The sequence below is a fragment of the Centroberyx gerrardi genome, chromosome 23, assembly GCF_048128805.1.
Source record: "Centroberyx gerrardi isolate f3 chromosome 23, fCenGer3.hap1.cur.20231027, whole genome shotgun sequence".
Classification (NCBI taxonomy): Eukaryota; Metazoa; Chordata; class Actinopteri; order Beryciformes; family Berycidae; genus Centroberyx; species Centroberyx gerrardi.
In genome coordinates this window covers 14450815-14465756 of record NC_136019.1, presented here as the reverse complement: position 1 = coordinate 14465756, position 14942 = coordinate 14450815, and the positions used below count along the sequence as shown (strand labels likewise).

Below are 14942 nucleotides of genomic sequence, written 5' to 3'. Positions count from 1 at the left end.
CATTTTAATTTACGGCCCTTTGAATGTTTATACCTCCAGAGGTTGTAATTTGAAATCCTTTAACACTGACTGCCTGGTTGAGGTAATCCTGCTTGTCTCTCTTGCCTCTTCCCAGATGATCTTCCCCTTCCAGTGGCAGTGTCCGTACATCCCCCTGTGCCCCCTCTCTCTCGCGGGCGTCCTCAATGCTCCCTGTCCATTTATCGTGGGGGTGGATTCCCGCTACTTTGACCTTTACGACCCCCCGCCAGATGTTGTGTGTGTGGACCTAGACACCAACACTATCTACCTGTACGCTTTGGTTTGATACTAAACCCATCTCGCTGCCTGCCTGCTTTATATATTTACACTTTCTTTTGAAGATGTTCAAGCAATGCCACAGCTGTCTCAAGTATTGCAACAAGACATTCATTCAACCATCAAGGTAGCGTTTTTACAGCCATACCATCACTTGTAGCTAACTATCTGCTCGGTATTGTGTGTTACAGGTCTGACGAGAAGAGACATAGCAACTGGAAAAACCTCCCAAAGAAGCCCTGCAAGAGCCTGATCAACTCACTGAGCAACCTGCACCACCAACTGGCCACTAGTACAAACAGCATCTCTCTCTTCATTTTATCATAGCTGAACCATGCTAGGAGAATGTAGTTGTAGAGTTAATTAATTTGAATTGAATGGATAATTCAGTATTAGCGTATATAATTTTCACATGGATTACTACACTAAGCAAAAAAGGTATACAGAATTTGCAATGTTTTTCTTTTTACATTAAGAATCTAATTAAATGGTTTAATTTGGTTTGACTTTCAGTGCGTCGAACAGCGCAGGAGGGCTTGGCGGTGGAGATGACCCCCATCGAGGCGGACTTCACCTGGCACAAGAAGATGACAGCCTTGGAGATGGAGATCCAGGAGGCCTTCCTCCGCTTCATGGCCACCATCCTGAAGGGCTACCGCGTCTACCTCAAACCCATCACCCAGGCGCCGTCCGAGAAGGCCACAGCCGCAGACTCCCTCTATGACCTGCAAGGTAAACGTCGGTGATTGACAGCTGACTTTCCAAATGGATGGAAACCAGGGGAAAATTGGGTTTAGTGTCTTGAAAGTCATGGGGATTGATGTGTAAAGACACAGAGATCGATGTGTAGGTCATGTTTTTGTTTATGGATGATGTAATGGACCTTGGATTTGTTTATGGGTTGTTGTCCATCCATTTCCCGACTACACAACTCATGCATAATTCACAGACTTTATTCAAATTGCTTCATCTAATGCTAATTTTTATTGGCATTTCTATTTGAAAGACCATTTCAACCAAAGTGTTTTCACAAATCAATCACCTTTGTCATTGGCTATAAAGAGAGTCCACTAATGCGTTTCTTGGAAATGGATTACACCCTCATTTAGGTTCACAAGTCAATATAGGATACAGAACCAGTGAGGGGGGAAAAAATGGATCTTTTGACACTTTTTCAAGCAGCTACACATTACCTCAAAAGATTTTTAGAAGATTCCACACAGGAATAGATAATAAAGAATTGCTAAAATAAAGAATTCACTGTTTTGAATTTTTGCTCATTTTAAACAGCAACATTTGAATTTCAATTTGGCTTGTGAAATGACACCTCGACCTGTCTGTGTCCTCCCCCAGGATTTCTAAAAAGTAGGGACCGCGCCCACCAGAAGTTCTACTCCCAGCTCACCAAGACCCAGATCTTCATCCGTTTCATTGAGGAGTGCACCTTTGTCAGCGACAAGGATACAGGTCTGGCCTTCTTTGACGACTGCATCGAGAAGGTGATTACCAACCCAGCAGCAATCCGATATACACACATTGTGTTTTTAGGTAGATTTTTTTTTTTTTTTTACCACTGCTTTCCTTCCATGAAAGAGCCTTTGTTTGATGTTGTTTTATTGGCAAAATGAACATTCATCCTCTGGGAGACTAAGGAAGCCCAAATTTCCTCTGATTCAATCTGTTCCTTTTGCTCTCTTTCCCCTTCTTGCAGCTTTTTCCCTCTGATAAAGGCGCCGACAAGGGCACCAAGGTAATCGCCCACATCGTAATCAGATTTCCTAGCACCTTGTTTTGTAGTGTTTGTGACTACCATCAATAGGGAATGGCTAAATCTTTTCTCCCTCAGTTCAACAAGTGGCATGAACTTGTTTTGCGAGACTTTGTAGGAAGAGTTACCATTTTACTTCTCAGACGAGATCCATCTGTCTTTCCTGCCTTTCTTCTTTCCTCAAATCCTAATCGGCAACAATAATCACAAATCAGATAAGCATGTTTCATTGGTTAATCAGATTCGCTTATGAAATCCCTTAACTTTTAAAGTGTAAGGGATTGTCATGTGTGCGTGGCTGTGACTGTCTTTCTGCCACAGCACCAGACAGGATACGGCCTGCACAGTACATGCATGCATGAGTGTGCTCTTTGTAAAGTCGATGACTCAGTTCTCGGAGTGCAGTTTTCAGAAACTGTAAGGCTCTTGATATGATCCTCACTGCAGGTTGAAGGAGAGTTGTCCGAGGACACGAGGCTGATGGAGCTGGACGAGTCCCAGAAGAGTGAGCACACCGTCTTCGTCATGCCTCCTGAACCTCCGGCTGAGGACGGACCTGAACCCCCTTCCCGATACAGGTCAGTCTTCTGTTCTAAGACAAGAAAACTCCATGCAGTGTGCGGTTATACTCTAATGGTCCCTCACCAATCAAATGGTTGTCCTGTACTGAGGTTTGATGTTTGACTTGCAATTCTTTCCTTTGGCCCTCCCTTACTTTGAGTTGCTGTGAGGAAGTTTCTGTATCTATCCAACTTCCAAACATGTTACCTGTCACATCGCCATAGTTACTGTTGTTCCTCTGCCCAAGTTGTTCCCTTTTAGAATGCATGACCACATTCTGATAACTAGTTGCTGATTGATTTTGATCTGGACTTCTTGAATGCATTTTTGTGGTCAGTGCATTTTAACATTCTCCACAATAAATGGTCTTAGCACTCATCTCACCTTGCAACAATCCTATCTTTCTCCCTCCAGCTATAAGAGTTTCCCCCGGCTGCGGATGGAGCTGTTTGACCGTCCCAGGGAGTTGAGGCCAGCACTCAGCACCAGTGCAGCAGGGGCCAGTCTGTCCAGCAGCCCCGCACTACTGGCTAAGAGGACTAAGCAGGTGCACACACACACAATCACACTCAGCAGAGGTACTAGTGATGCCCTGTTACTTGTACTTGATGTTTTCTCCTACATTGGGATTTCAGCAAAACGTGACTTTCCGTCACACAGACTGTAGAATATACAGTATAGTCGTTACTGTGTATGCTTTGATGAGCCATTCTTTCCCTTTGGGATGGCACATTGGACTTCTAATCTGTCACTACTCTCCAGTAACTTATTTACAGAACACTTATTTACAAGGAACACTGTCTTTGAGCTTCGGGCCAAGTGCAGAATAGCCCTGCTCTAATGGTTTGTGTAGCACACAGGGTGCAGATGAGTTCAAAGGAACTGTGCGTGTGTTGGGCAAGAGCTGGTTTATTTTGGATGGAGATAGGGGAGAAAGAAAAGCCTTCATTGGAGCATGTTGCTGGAAGGGACAGATGAATGACTAGAATAACATTCCCTTCAGGATGATTTTTTTGTTTAGTCATTTTGCTCCACTTAGAAGCAAGTTTCATGTGCCATCGTTGAGACAGCCAAAAAATTAAAATACACCCTTAAAATAAAACATTTTAATGCAAACCTCTTCACACACTACAACCAGATCAATACATTTTGGCCATCAGCCAATTTACACAAACTAATCAGAATTAGTCCTTTTGCATATCCCTCCTAGACACACACAATACACATATAGAGCCTTATACATATGTAGTAGAAAAAAATCAGAGCATGCTGTTGGGCACTAGGTCAGTTAATATTGTGTGACAACCTGACTTGTCCTCTCTTCTTCATCCTCCTGACCTCCTCGACTCTTCTGGTCTCTCTTCTGGTCTCGCTCCTGTCTTGCTGCAAAAAGCTTTAAATGTAACTGACAGAATGTGTTTGGTCCGGCAGGAGATCAAGCTAGCATACAAGATGGCCAAGCGTTTCTACTCCAACCCGCCGCTGTGGGCCCGGTGTCTGTTCAGTCACTGCTACAGCCTGTGGTTCATCTGCCTGCCGGCGGGCGTGCGTTTGGCCAAGTCGAAGAGCCGTGCCATGCAGCAGGCGTACAACATCCTCCTTAAGATGAGGACCGCCGAGGTGGAGGTGCTGGACGAGGTACAGTCACATTTGTGCAAGATGAGAGATTTTGTGTTTTTCATGTATTAGTGCTGACATCCTCCCTCTGGCTTTCAGGTGTGTTACAGAGTGGTGATGCAGCTGTGTGGTGTGTGGGGTCTGCCTGTTATGGCTGTGCGTGTCCTGGTTGAGATGAAGAAAGCTGGGGTACATCCCAACGCCATCACATACGGATACTACAACAAGGTAATCTAACTAAACATTTACATAGCCTCTCTGTGTATACTACAAGGTAATATATAAACCTAATGCCTTTACATAGCCAAAATATATATAATATAATATATATAATATAAATATATCCCCAGCTTGCAAAGAGGTACCAACAGATTAGTAATTACCATTAACAAAGCTCAAAGGACCACTAGTAGAAACCAAACATTTTTGTCATTGTGATCTGCTGGATTTTTAAACCTTTGCACCAACAATAAAAGCACCTACGGCTACAACAGCAACAATTTGGAGGCTTACTCTCTGCTTATTTCCTCACCCTTCATTCTGCTCCTTCTCCAGGCCGTCCTAGAGAGCCCATGGCCCAGCCGTAACCGCAGTGGCCTCTTTATGTGGACTAAGCTGCGTAATGTGCTTCGTGGAGTGGCCCAATTCAAGCAGGCTCTGGACCGCACACCTTCGACTAAAGGACCCACTATTACTGGCACAGGTGAGAATGGAATATATGATAAGGCTGCATAAAGGGAGACATCACTTTTTGCTGAATTGAGAATTATAGAACAGTGAAATTAACCATTTAGCAAGTGTGTAAATAATGGGAGTTGGAGACGTTTGGGTGTAGCAGATGTGCATTTTTTTACAGTTAGACTTGAGGTTCAACATCCACTTGACTTGTCATGTGAGATCTCATGCCAGTTCCCTTTCCATTTCTCACTTTGTTTTCTCTCTCTTTCTGTTTTGGTTTCTCTTTAGCTGCATCAACAGGTGGGTCAGCAGTCAGCGATGGTGACCGTCTGAGTCATGGGAGTGCTGACAGCTCGAGTGAAGTCAATGGTGAGGAACACACGCTCTTTGCCCGCAGCCTCGTCATGGGAGACTCAACAAACAACCACTGCAGTACAGGTACTGATTCCCCAAAACTACTGGCTTAGCATGTCTGACCATTTCCCCTAGCCGTTTGCCCTAAGCATACATTGAACCACGTCATCTTTTGAAAAAAATATTATCAAATTGAAAGCTATTTGCTACCAAGATTTATCAATACAGCATGGTATGTGTGATCCACAGGAGGGCAGTCTGACCAAGGCTACGGCTCCAAGGATGAGTTACATCAGGACCTGCCAGACTCTTCACATGCAGCTGTGCTCCTTTCCATAGAAGAAAGCAGTAAGGCCAAAGCACAGCGCAATGGTACTAGTTCCACAAGAGTGCAAAATACTAAATTATAATTCACTCTGCCATTCTCATGTGCTGCATGTGGCATCAGGATTATATTTACTTGTAGCCGTATATTCAAAGATGTGTGTGTGTAATTCCTGACTGGAAGCACCATTTCCTTTTGGTACGTTGATGTTAGCGTGTGTGCCTGTCTATCTGTTTGCAGGTGGGGACATGGCTGGCTCAGTGGACAGTGCAGTAGCAGTAGTGGAGCCCCCCAGCCCCGTTGATGTGCTCCTGCCTGTCCCCAGTATTGTGAAGCTGTCCACAGGGAGCTTCGACGCTGCCAGGGAAACGGGTGAGGGGAAGAGACTAGGCTGTTTAACTAAGCAATCGTTTTGATGTCTTGGAGGGAGGTGGCATTAGAATTTGGGATGGAAATTTTGACTAATTTCACTGCTAATTAATCTTGAAACTATGTATATGACTCTTTAGTCTGAAAATAGAAATGCATAGCTGGCAGCTCTATTGCTTTGTTTGCCAAAAACATAGAATAGAAAGAATGTACAGCACAGGTGATGGATTGATTCTTTTTGTTTTCCACTAAGATTAATAAAAAATAAATGTGAGTGACCCATTTACTTATAGATAAGCAAAGGAAATGTAGTGGTTTGTTTGGGCAGCTCTGTATGTAGCTGAAATTTAGTTTAATCCACAGTTGACAGTAGAAGGGTGGGATGCCCTTTTACTGTCAACTGTTACATCACCCAGTTTTTATTAACCTAGTAGTTTAATTGTTCCCATCCCAAATTAAAAGGGACAACTCTGAATTTGTCTGTACCTCTACCCCAGGTACAGGGAAGCTGTTCAGGCTGCGCAGCAAGAGTGAAGATGTGTCTCTCCCTGAGGAAGATGCCTCGCTAGCATGTGCAGATGCAGGCACCCAGTCGCAGCAACAGCGGCAGAAATCGTTTGCCGAACGCAGCTGTAGCTTCAGTGCTGAAAGCCGCGCTGGCATGCTCTTGGAGCAAGGCGTGGACCACATGGCCAGCCAAATGGGTGCCGACGCCCGCATCCTGGCCGCAGCGCTCTCCGTCAGCACGAGCCCACCCCCAAACAGTGTGTCCAAAGCACTTTTCAAGGACCTGGAGGAGGAGCCTGAAGATGAACAGGGCTTGATATTGGGGAAACTGCCAGAGGAAGAGGGTCCTGGAACAAACACACCTACTCTGGAAGAAGGGAAGGGACTTGATGATGAGCCGGAGGGGACTGAGGTAGAAAGGGAGGAGCTAGACAAGACGCACACTGAAACACAAGAGGAGGAGGAGGCTGGGGTGCGGGGGGTGACCCTGGGGAGGGCGGACGTGGAGGTGGGTGCCGACCCCCTTTCCCTCTTGGTCTCAGAGAATGAGGAATCCGCCTCTGTTACCAGCCAGGAGCCACCGCGCTCCCTGCCCGTCGTGGTTTCCCGCAACCTGGCAGAGGAGATCGAAATGTACATGAGCCTGCGCAGCCCTCTGGGTGCCAAGTCCTCCAGCATGGAGCTCCAGCAGGGCCAGGTAGACTCCACTGACGCCCCTCCGGTAAAGCAGACCCTGGAGCGGAGGTCCAGCCTCCCTGTGCCTCCTGTCAAAACTCCATCTGGCTCCCCAGGCGACACACCCAAACGCAGCCCCAACACTGTTACTCGCTCCAAGACTTTTGCTGTGAAGACCAAGACCCCAGCCAGCACCACAGCTAGTCCAGGTCCCAGGTCGTCCTCTCTGACAGCTCTGGTCAAGTCCTCCCAGGGGGGCTCGTTAGGCTCAGTCATTAACACCTTTTCAGGCATCAAGATGGACGCCCTGCTCTCAGGGCCTAAAATGGATGTGCTGAAGTTGAGCATGAAGCAGGCAGCTAATGTAGCCAGCAAAGTATGGGGGGCAGTAGCTTCAGCTTACAACTACTCAGATGACGAGGTGAGTGTCCTTACAGGATTATGTCATTTTCAACCTGGGCCTTATTTTCCTAGTTTTGCCATCGCTTGATTCTGGTACTTTTTGGGTTCCACTGTTTGAGTTTCCATTGGCCCAGTCGGATTGCATCGGAGAGCAGCGCTCCCTGCAAACTGAGAGGTACATAGAACTCTACAGTGAAGTAACCGATGAAAGTTTGATCAGAATCGATCAGCATGATGGCAAAAACTGGGAAAATAATGTCTGGGTTGAAAATATTCAGAATTACCCTTTAAGACATTTCCAGAAGCAAATGGGGCATTTTTCTCTGTGAATTCCATTCAAGATGGAAAACAAACCTCCTGTTTGTCTTTATTCTGCAGGATGAATTAGCTCAGGGTGGTGGTGGCTTCCCAGCCCGTCTGGATGAAAACATGCTGGCCGCACATGATGTAGCTGATGGTTCCACCGACAGAGGGGCCATCCCAAGTTTGGTGGCCAACGGCCTAAACCACAGTTGTACCAGCCTGGGCAGCAGCAGTGGCAGCAGTGACACGGGACGAGGGACCCACCAGACACGTAAGCACTCACACTCTCTCACACACATATAGTCTTTTCTTATTTTAGAGAGGTCCAAAGATATGAGGGAAAAGGTAGAGAGGAGAATGGCCTAGTGAGTTCCTTTCTGTATAGCTCAGAGAAGATCAGTTATATCAAGTGTACATGTTTGTTTTTGTCTCCATCTGTAGATCCGACTCCAGGGCGAGCAGGCAGGGGTCCCGACTCTGAGCAAGGCTCCTCACACCACGCTTCCTCCTCCAGCATCTATCAGAACTGTGCACTGGAGGTCCGACATACATACACAAACACACACTTTCTTTCTGCTGTGCTTGCACAGCGACATGTACATATATGTAACTGGCTACACACATCTCTCTGCTGCTAGGTGCTGATGTCCAGTTGCTCTCAGTGCCGCTCCTGCGAGTCTCTGGTGTACGATGAGGAGATCATGGCGGGCTGGACGGCCGACGACTCCAACCTTAACACCAACTGCCCTTTCTGCCGCACAGCCTTCCTTCCCTTATTGCACATAGAGTTTCATGACTTGCGCACCACCAGTGGGTAAGGACCTGTCGTCTTGGCATTCAAATAGGCCGGATCATTTTAAGCCATGTCCTCCTTATTTTCCTTAAGTTGGTTGTAAAGATTAATTCTAAAACTGAGATTTTGATTAAACTAATTTTAGTTATAGATTGTAGCGTCATAATTTAGTGTGTAGTCATAGTGAGCGTAACATTTACACAAGGGTAACTGAAAACACAAGACCGGTTTGCTCTAGTGTTTCAGTTCTCAGTAGGGAGATTACTTGTAGAGCTCTGGTTCTGCCCTTTATGTTTTTTAAAGATATATTGCATGCCAGGTCATAGTAGATCTTATAACCATACTATATAATGTAAAGCTCTGTATATATTGTACATTGCAGCACTTGCAGTAGATGGTTAAGGGAAACAGTGCTGACAGATGCTGTTTAGTATAGCCTGTCCTTTTCCCTGTCAGGTTCTATATGAAGCCCAGTGCCTCAGGAGACAGTATCCACAGCACCAATACCCAGCCTATAGCCAGCAGCTCAGCTGAGACTAAGACACCGGACCTTATCACTTTCCCACAATCATCTGAAGAGGAACCTAGTGAGAGCCTGGATAACCGTCCTGCAACACATAAGAGGTATACCCAAAACAAATTAACATGAAACAGTTATATGCGCCCAAGGTTACAGCTTGATGGGCTGTGTCTAAAATCAGTTTCACCTTGAGTGTGAAATGCAGTGGCCAGGATGATCTGGTCATTTACAATAAATTAGCATTCTTAATAAGCATGCTGAATACCTGCCCAGTTTCTTCCAGCACCACCTCCTCCTCAGTTGTCTTTGTCTTGTGTTGCCAGTCTGGTTCCAGAGCCGGTGCAGTCGGACCCCCTGGGTCTGCTGGAGCACCAGGCAGCAGGGAAGCAGCAGCGATGCAGCGGGACGTCACTGACGCGCAGCAACAGCGTGGGCGGCCCGCTGCAGAGCCTGGAGTCCTCCCAAAGACCTGGACATGGTGTCTCTACCACCAGCCTGCCCTGCAGCCTGCATGAGGTGTCGGTGAGTGCCCCCTGGTGTCCAAAATAACCCAAACACTCTTAAACAATGCAGAAAATGCTGTGCCTGCAATGTGTTAGTAGTGCTACAGTTGTCATGTTGTAATAATTTGCTGTTATTGATAGGGATGGGACAATATATCGAAATTCAATATATCGCGTATCTAATCGTATCATGAGATAAGCATTATCGTCCAATCCCTAGCTATTGACTGATGCACTGTCAATGTGGCAATGCCCTTGTGTCACAATAATGTGACAGCTGGGTACTGTCTCAGCATGTGCAGGCCGATCCACAGTTCCTGTGGGATGATTTTAGGTCAATTCTTAAGATATTTAGGTTTGTTGAGTCTGGGTTGAATTTCACAGTGCACCTGACAGAAAGTTTAAAAAAATATAGATATATTTCAGTCAGGTCCAGTTAGAGTCAGTTTAAATAACTAGTGTGATAGGTGTGGGTTGAGTCACAGATAGTTGGGGTGGATTCTGAACTTGGACATCAATACATTATAATTCCCGTTTGGTATCCTTGAGCCATTTTATGCGGAGTTTAGAGACTTTATCCAGACTAGGATGATGGAAATACATGTACAGCATATTTAAATTCTCTCTGTGTGTGTCAGGACGGCATGGGAGCGAAACGGCCAAACCCCAAGCCTGTGTCTGTGCCCTATCTCAGCCCTTTGGTGCTGCGAAAGGAGCTGGAGACCCTACTAGAGAACGAAGGAGATCAGGTAATAAACACATGTACATATACCATTACTTTGTAATTCCATGGTCTGTTGGCACATGACTACCACACGTAACATGAAATCCTGAGAAATTACTACTCCCAACGTCTCAAGCCATTGTAAGCCCAACTGCTCTAATGTGTCCTACCAGGTGATCTACACCCACAAGTTCCTTAGCCAGCACCCCATCATCTTCTGGAACCTGGTGTGGTATTTCCGCCGCCTGGACCTGCCCAGTCACCTGCCTGGTCTCATCCTTACCTCTGAACACTGCAACAACGGAGTCCAGGTTGGAGACGCATTCTTTCTCTAATAGTCTTAAACATTCTTTCTTTCTCACTTAATCTTCCTCTTTCCCCTTCGTTTTCCTCTCTTGGTCATATAGGCCTCATATTCTTCCCCAAATGCTTTGATTGAATTACTTTGGATTGTAAGATGATGTCCTATGTTTTGCATTTGTGGCTTGTTAGAATAAAAGCTGAACGGTCATCGTATTGGCAGTAATGTGAAAAAGCTGTGTGTATGATCATCCTTGCAGCTGCCCCTGACTTCGCTGTCCCAGGACAGTAAGCAGGTGTACATCCAGCTCCTGTGGGACAACATCAACCTGCACCAGGACCTAGGGGATCCCCTCTACCTGCTCTGGAGAACCTTGCGTGAGTACACACACACACATTGACACACATAGCAGACCTCTTACTTCCCTATAACGGTTGGGCAATGCTGTACATCCTCCTGTTAGTCATAGTGGTAGCGGTTGACTCACCTAAATACCTGAATAAATAACTTTCTTCCTTCTATCTGCCATTTCTGTTTAATAAGCAGAGGTAAATAAACTCGGTTAACTTAGCATTATGTTTGAAAAGTCAAATTCATATCAGCTTACTTGTAGTAATGCAGCAGGAAGGAAGGCAGTGTGAAAGTCATGGTTTGCAACGGCATGAAGGAAGTGATTTGAGGTATTACTTGCTAACAAAGCTAAATACCAATGTTTCAGACAGGATATGCTGATATTATGGCTTCAAGGTTAGCTTAAATTGTTACAATTAACTTCACTCATGATGTGACGCTCCTAAAATATTATTCTCCACCTTGGTTGCAATGTTGCTTTTGGCCAGCAGAGGTCGCAGCTGGATGCTGTGTTGAATGTCCATTTGAGCTCAGTGAAACTAAATGCATATACTATAATGGACTTTTTTAGGGTTTTACAAGTTTTACAAGTTTTTTCAAGGCCATCTGCAGTGTTTTGCACTAGGTTCAATCGATTAAAATGACCAAATATTAAGGTTATTTAAATTGGCAAAAACTCAAGGCAAGGGAATTTCCACTGCCGATTGATTCAGTCCATCGCTGTATTTGTTCAATTCAAGACTAAAAGGTGGTTGTGCTTTTGGCATCAGGGCTTCTAGACTGTTGCTGTAGGACGCTAAGCATTCTGATGGTGTGTGTGTTTACTAGTGGAGAAGAAGGGGACGCTGGCTCCAACAGACCACCAGGAGACGCGTACCCTCCTCAACACAATTGTCCGCAACATCCAGACCAACGACGTCTACGGGCCCATCAACCTGCTGATCCGAGAGGCCAAACGACGACCGGACGGGGTCAAACGGCAAAGGTCAGCCCTCTTCTTCTTCTCTTCATCTTCTGTCTGCTGTTAAGTGTTGCCAGTATTATTTTTATAGTATATTTTAGCCAGTGTTACACTTCCCCAAGGCTCTTGCAGCATGAATGACAACATTTTTCCTCTCATTTTTGTACTCCCTATTTCTCTCAGGAGTATCTATAGAGAAATATTGTTTCTCTCACTGGTGGCCTTGGGACGGGAGAACATTGACGTGGGTGAGTAAATGTCTCTGTAAATGTCTGTTCTAAAGGGAAAACCAATTAAATAATGTGAGAACATGGGAGTCTGCAGGTTGTGAAAAAGTCTGAAATTGCCTTAAATTAGATGATCTAAATGCAGTGCCTTAAATGCTCTTGAGTACCATTGAATATAGCATTTTCAATTCTTAAACTCTTTGAAAAAATGTGGTGGCACATTGTTTTTATAGTAAGAAGTCAGCAGAATCACCTTCCTTGTTTTTTGTTTTTTCAATTGTGAAATTGGTCTCATATTTCATTCTAACTGGCATTTAAAAGGTCTTAAAAAAGTCTTAAATTTAACTTGAAACTTGAAGACACCCTGATTTGTACTCCCTGTCGTGACTTTGTGAGCGTTCCTTCCATCCCCGTGTGTCTGCAGAGGCCTTCGACAGAGAGTACCGCCTGGCCTATGACGAGCTGAGCCCCGAGCAACTCAAGTCTATGAACCGCATCGACCGACCGCCCACCACCAGCGTCCAGTGGTGCCTTAAATGCTTCGGAGCCCCCGTCATCTGACCCCCGTCGCCCCCTGCGGGAGTGACGCAGATGTCGGCGAGTCAGGTGCGAGAGACAAGAGGATGGCCAGATGGGAGGGGAGGGACGAGGATAAGATCGCGGGCCGGGGTGTGAGGGAGAAATAGCTTTTGTATTTGAGCACCTCGAATTGCCCAAAGATGGTACTTCTTCCCCTTGTCTTGAAGAAGCTTTTTGTCTGCTTTTTTTTTTTACAGCCTTATTCTGCTTTTCATAGGTTTTCCAAGCAGATACCTGTAACTGGGACTCTGAATTGCTGCAAGTGAATCTTTTGGGACTAGTTGGGGTGTGTTTCCTTACAGATGGTGTATAGAATGATTATCAGTTGTACAGAATGTGTTGGCTGTCCCTGAGGTGTAGGTGTGTGTGTGAGCGTGTGTGTATATGTGTGTGTAATCATGCAGTCACTGCCCAGTCTCGAGTAGTTTTGCGCTAGCCTTTTGCCCACATTGCTTAATCTGTTCTAACTATCCCCAGATTAGATCAGTCTGAGTGGATTGAGTAGCGGACCGTGTACAGACCCCAACTGTTCCTTTGTGCACTTTCTGAAACAGTAACTCAAGTCCATCTGTCTTTTTGTACATATTTTTCTACTTGGGGGGGGAAAATCTGAAACCAGGGTTGCCTATATTTTTTGAGGCAAGAAGTCTTGATGCCTTGATGACTATTTCTACCGATCCAAGTCTTAACAATGAATGTCTTGTTAATGTGAGTGTTTGTTTCAGTGCAAATGTACAGGCTCAGAGTAGGCTTCTCTGTCTCTGTGTAAATATGTGTTGGCTGCTCATGTAAATGGGAGAGGACTGAGGCCACGGACAATCAGTCAAATTAATTTCAGAACATTCCAGATGCCCTGCACTCAAAACGGGTCTTAAAGAGCGATTGTTCCCTACAGTCAAGAGTCCACCACATATGTTTAAACCAACTATTTGGAGGTGGAGGTGGGGGGGGGTCATAATGAATCCATCAATTGGAAGTGAAATGAAATGGCATGCCAAACTACTGAAAAGCAGCCTTCACAAACGAAATTCTCCATTCCCATGCCTTAAAGCAAGACACGAGTTCTCTTGCAGGGAAAGAAACAGCAGCTTGGTGCAGAGCCTCAGAGATGGCAGTAGTCAGTCCAACTCATGTTTTTAATATCTGCATTTTTTAACAGTAACATACTGTACTTGCTCAGATAATATGCCTTACTGTTATGATAGATTAGAATTGTATCTCACATGTGCTTGGGTTATTCCTTATTCACTGACTCTAATATAGTCGTGTTGCAGCATAGAAGCAACGATCCCTTGGACAGTTAAACCAGCAAGGGTTTTTAATTGGGCATATTATTTGCTGACAAGATAGCTTTTAAGGTTTACACACAGTAGTGTATAATGCCTCTCTTCATTAATTTTGAGTAATATTTGCAGTGGTAACAGTTAGACCTTTATATGGCACATACGGCAAAGGGCTTTTTTTTTTTTTTCATACTGCTGATACTGTGTCAAGGAAGAGAGAATCTGTCAAGATGACATTCCAGTAAATGCTGAAACTGAGAGGAGAAACAGAAGTGCTGCAACAGTTTTCCCAGTTCCACATTGAATTGGTGGGAAATGGGTGTAGATGGTCCTATTGTGGATTTGGGAGAGTGAAGCTGACTTGTACAGATACTATAATGATATTGTAAAATTTTCAATTTGCACTGCATAGATTAAGACCTGACCTTAACCCAGGGTGGGGATTTAGTGCTCCGCCTCGCAGGCTCTTCGTTCAGTCAGACCACCTCAGACCATTAACAACATTGTTTTCTCTCCAAAAGAAAAATCCTCATTTCAAAGGAATTTGTCAATTATTTATTTTTGTATTATTGCCATGATGAAATTTGGATTGCAGACAGTGTAGTAATTGCTATTTTTATGACTAACCCCCCATGTATCTTAAGGGATTCCACCATGTGCTGACTTTGTAAATGTGATCTCCTCGTGGCAGAGTGGTGAAGGTGCACCCAGCCAGAGGATGTACAGAAAAGACTCTTCTTTACCAATGGTTTAAAATCTCTTACCGTCCTGTGGAATGGATTTGAATGTCTACACACAATAATTGCGCTGCAATAAATGAGGTTTGACCTGATTGAAAACTAAA

The 14942-nt window shown here is 45.0% G+C and overlaps 1 protein-coding gene across 4 annotated transcripts in view; it reads left to right on the top strand.

The window, feature by feature from the left end:
• dennd4c (DENN/MADD domain containing 4C) overlaps window positions 1-14942 on the top strand; it is a 39164-nt gene extending 24222 nt beyond the window's left edge. For 2 of the 4 annotated variants that reach the window (XM_071926590.2, XM_071926592.2), the window contains exons 10-34: window positions 116-291; window positions 489-589; window positions 811-1029; window positions 1651-1796; window positions 2009-2047; window positions 2513-2643; window positions 3041-3173; window positions 4058-4264; window positions 4343-4471; window positions 4799-4946; window positions 5210-5359; window positions 5525-5647; window positions 5841-5972; window positions 6467-7572; window positions 7932-8127; window positions 8298-8395; window positions 8495-8670; window positions 9106-9273; window positions 9493-9691; window positions 10311-10421; window positions 10570-10707; window positions 10957-11074; window positions 11877-12033; window positions 12193-12257; window positions 12661-14942. In XM_071926590.2, coding sequence (XP_071782691.1) covers window positions 116-291; window positions 489-589; window positions 811-1029; window positions 1651-1796; window positions 2009-2047; window positions 2513-2643; window positions 3041-3173; window positions 4058-4264; window positions 4343-4471; window positions 4799-4946; window positions 5210-5359; window positions 5525-5647; window positions 5841-5972; window positions 6467-7572; window positions 7932-8127; window positions 8298-8395; window positions 8495-8670; window positions 9106-9273; window positions 9493-9691; window positions 10311-10421; window positions 10570-10707; window positions 10957-11074; window positions 11877-12033; window positions 12193-12257; window positions 12661-12797 — 4503 coding nt within the window. In that variant the 3' untranslated portion in view covers window positions 12798-14942. The remainder of the gene's footprint in view (window positions 1-115; window positions 292-488; window positions 590-810; window positions 1030-1650; window positions 1797-2008; window positions 2048-2512; window positions 2644-3040; window positions 3174-4057; window positions 4265-4342; window positions 4472-4798; window positions 4947-5209; window positions 5360-5524; window positions 5648-5840; window positions 5973-6466; window positions 7573-7931; window positions 8128-8297; window positions 8396-8494; window positions 8671-9105; window positions 9274-9492; window positions 9692-10310; window positions 10422-10569; window positions 10708-10956; window positions 11075-11876; window positions 12034-12192; window positions 12258-12660) is intronic. The other 2 variants (XM_071926593.2, XM_071926595.2) reach the window with 2 other exon arrangements.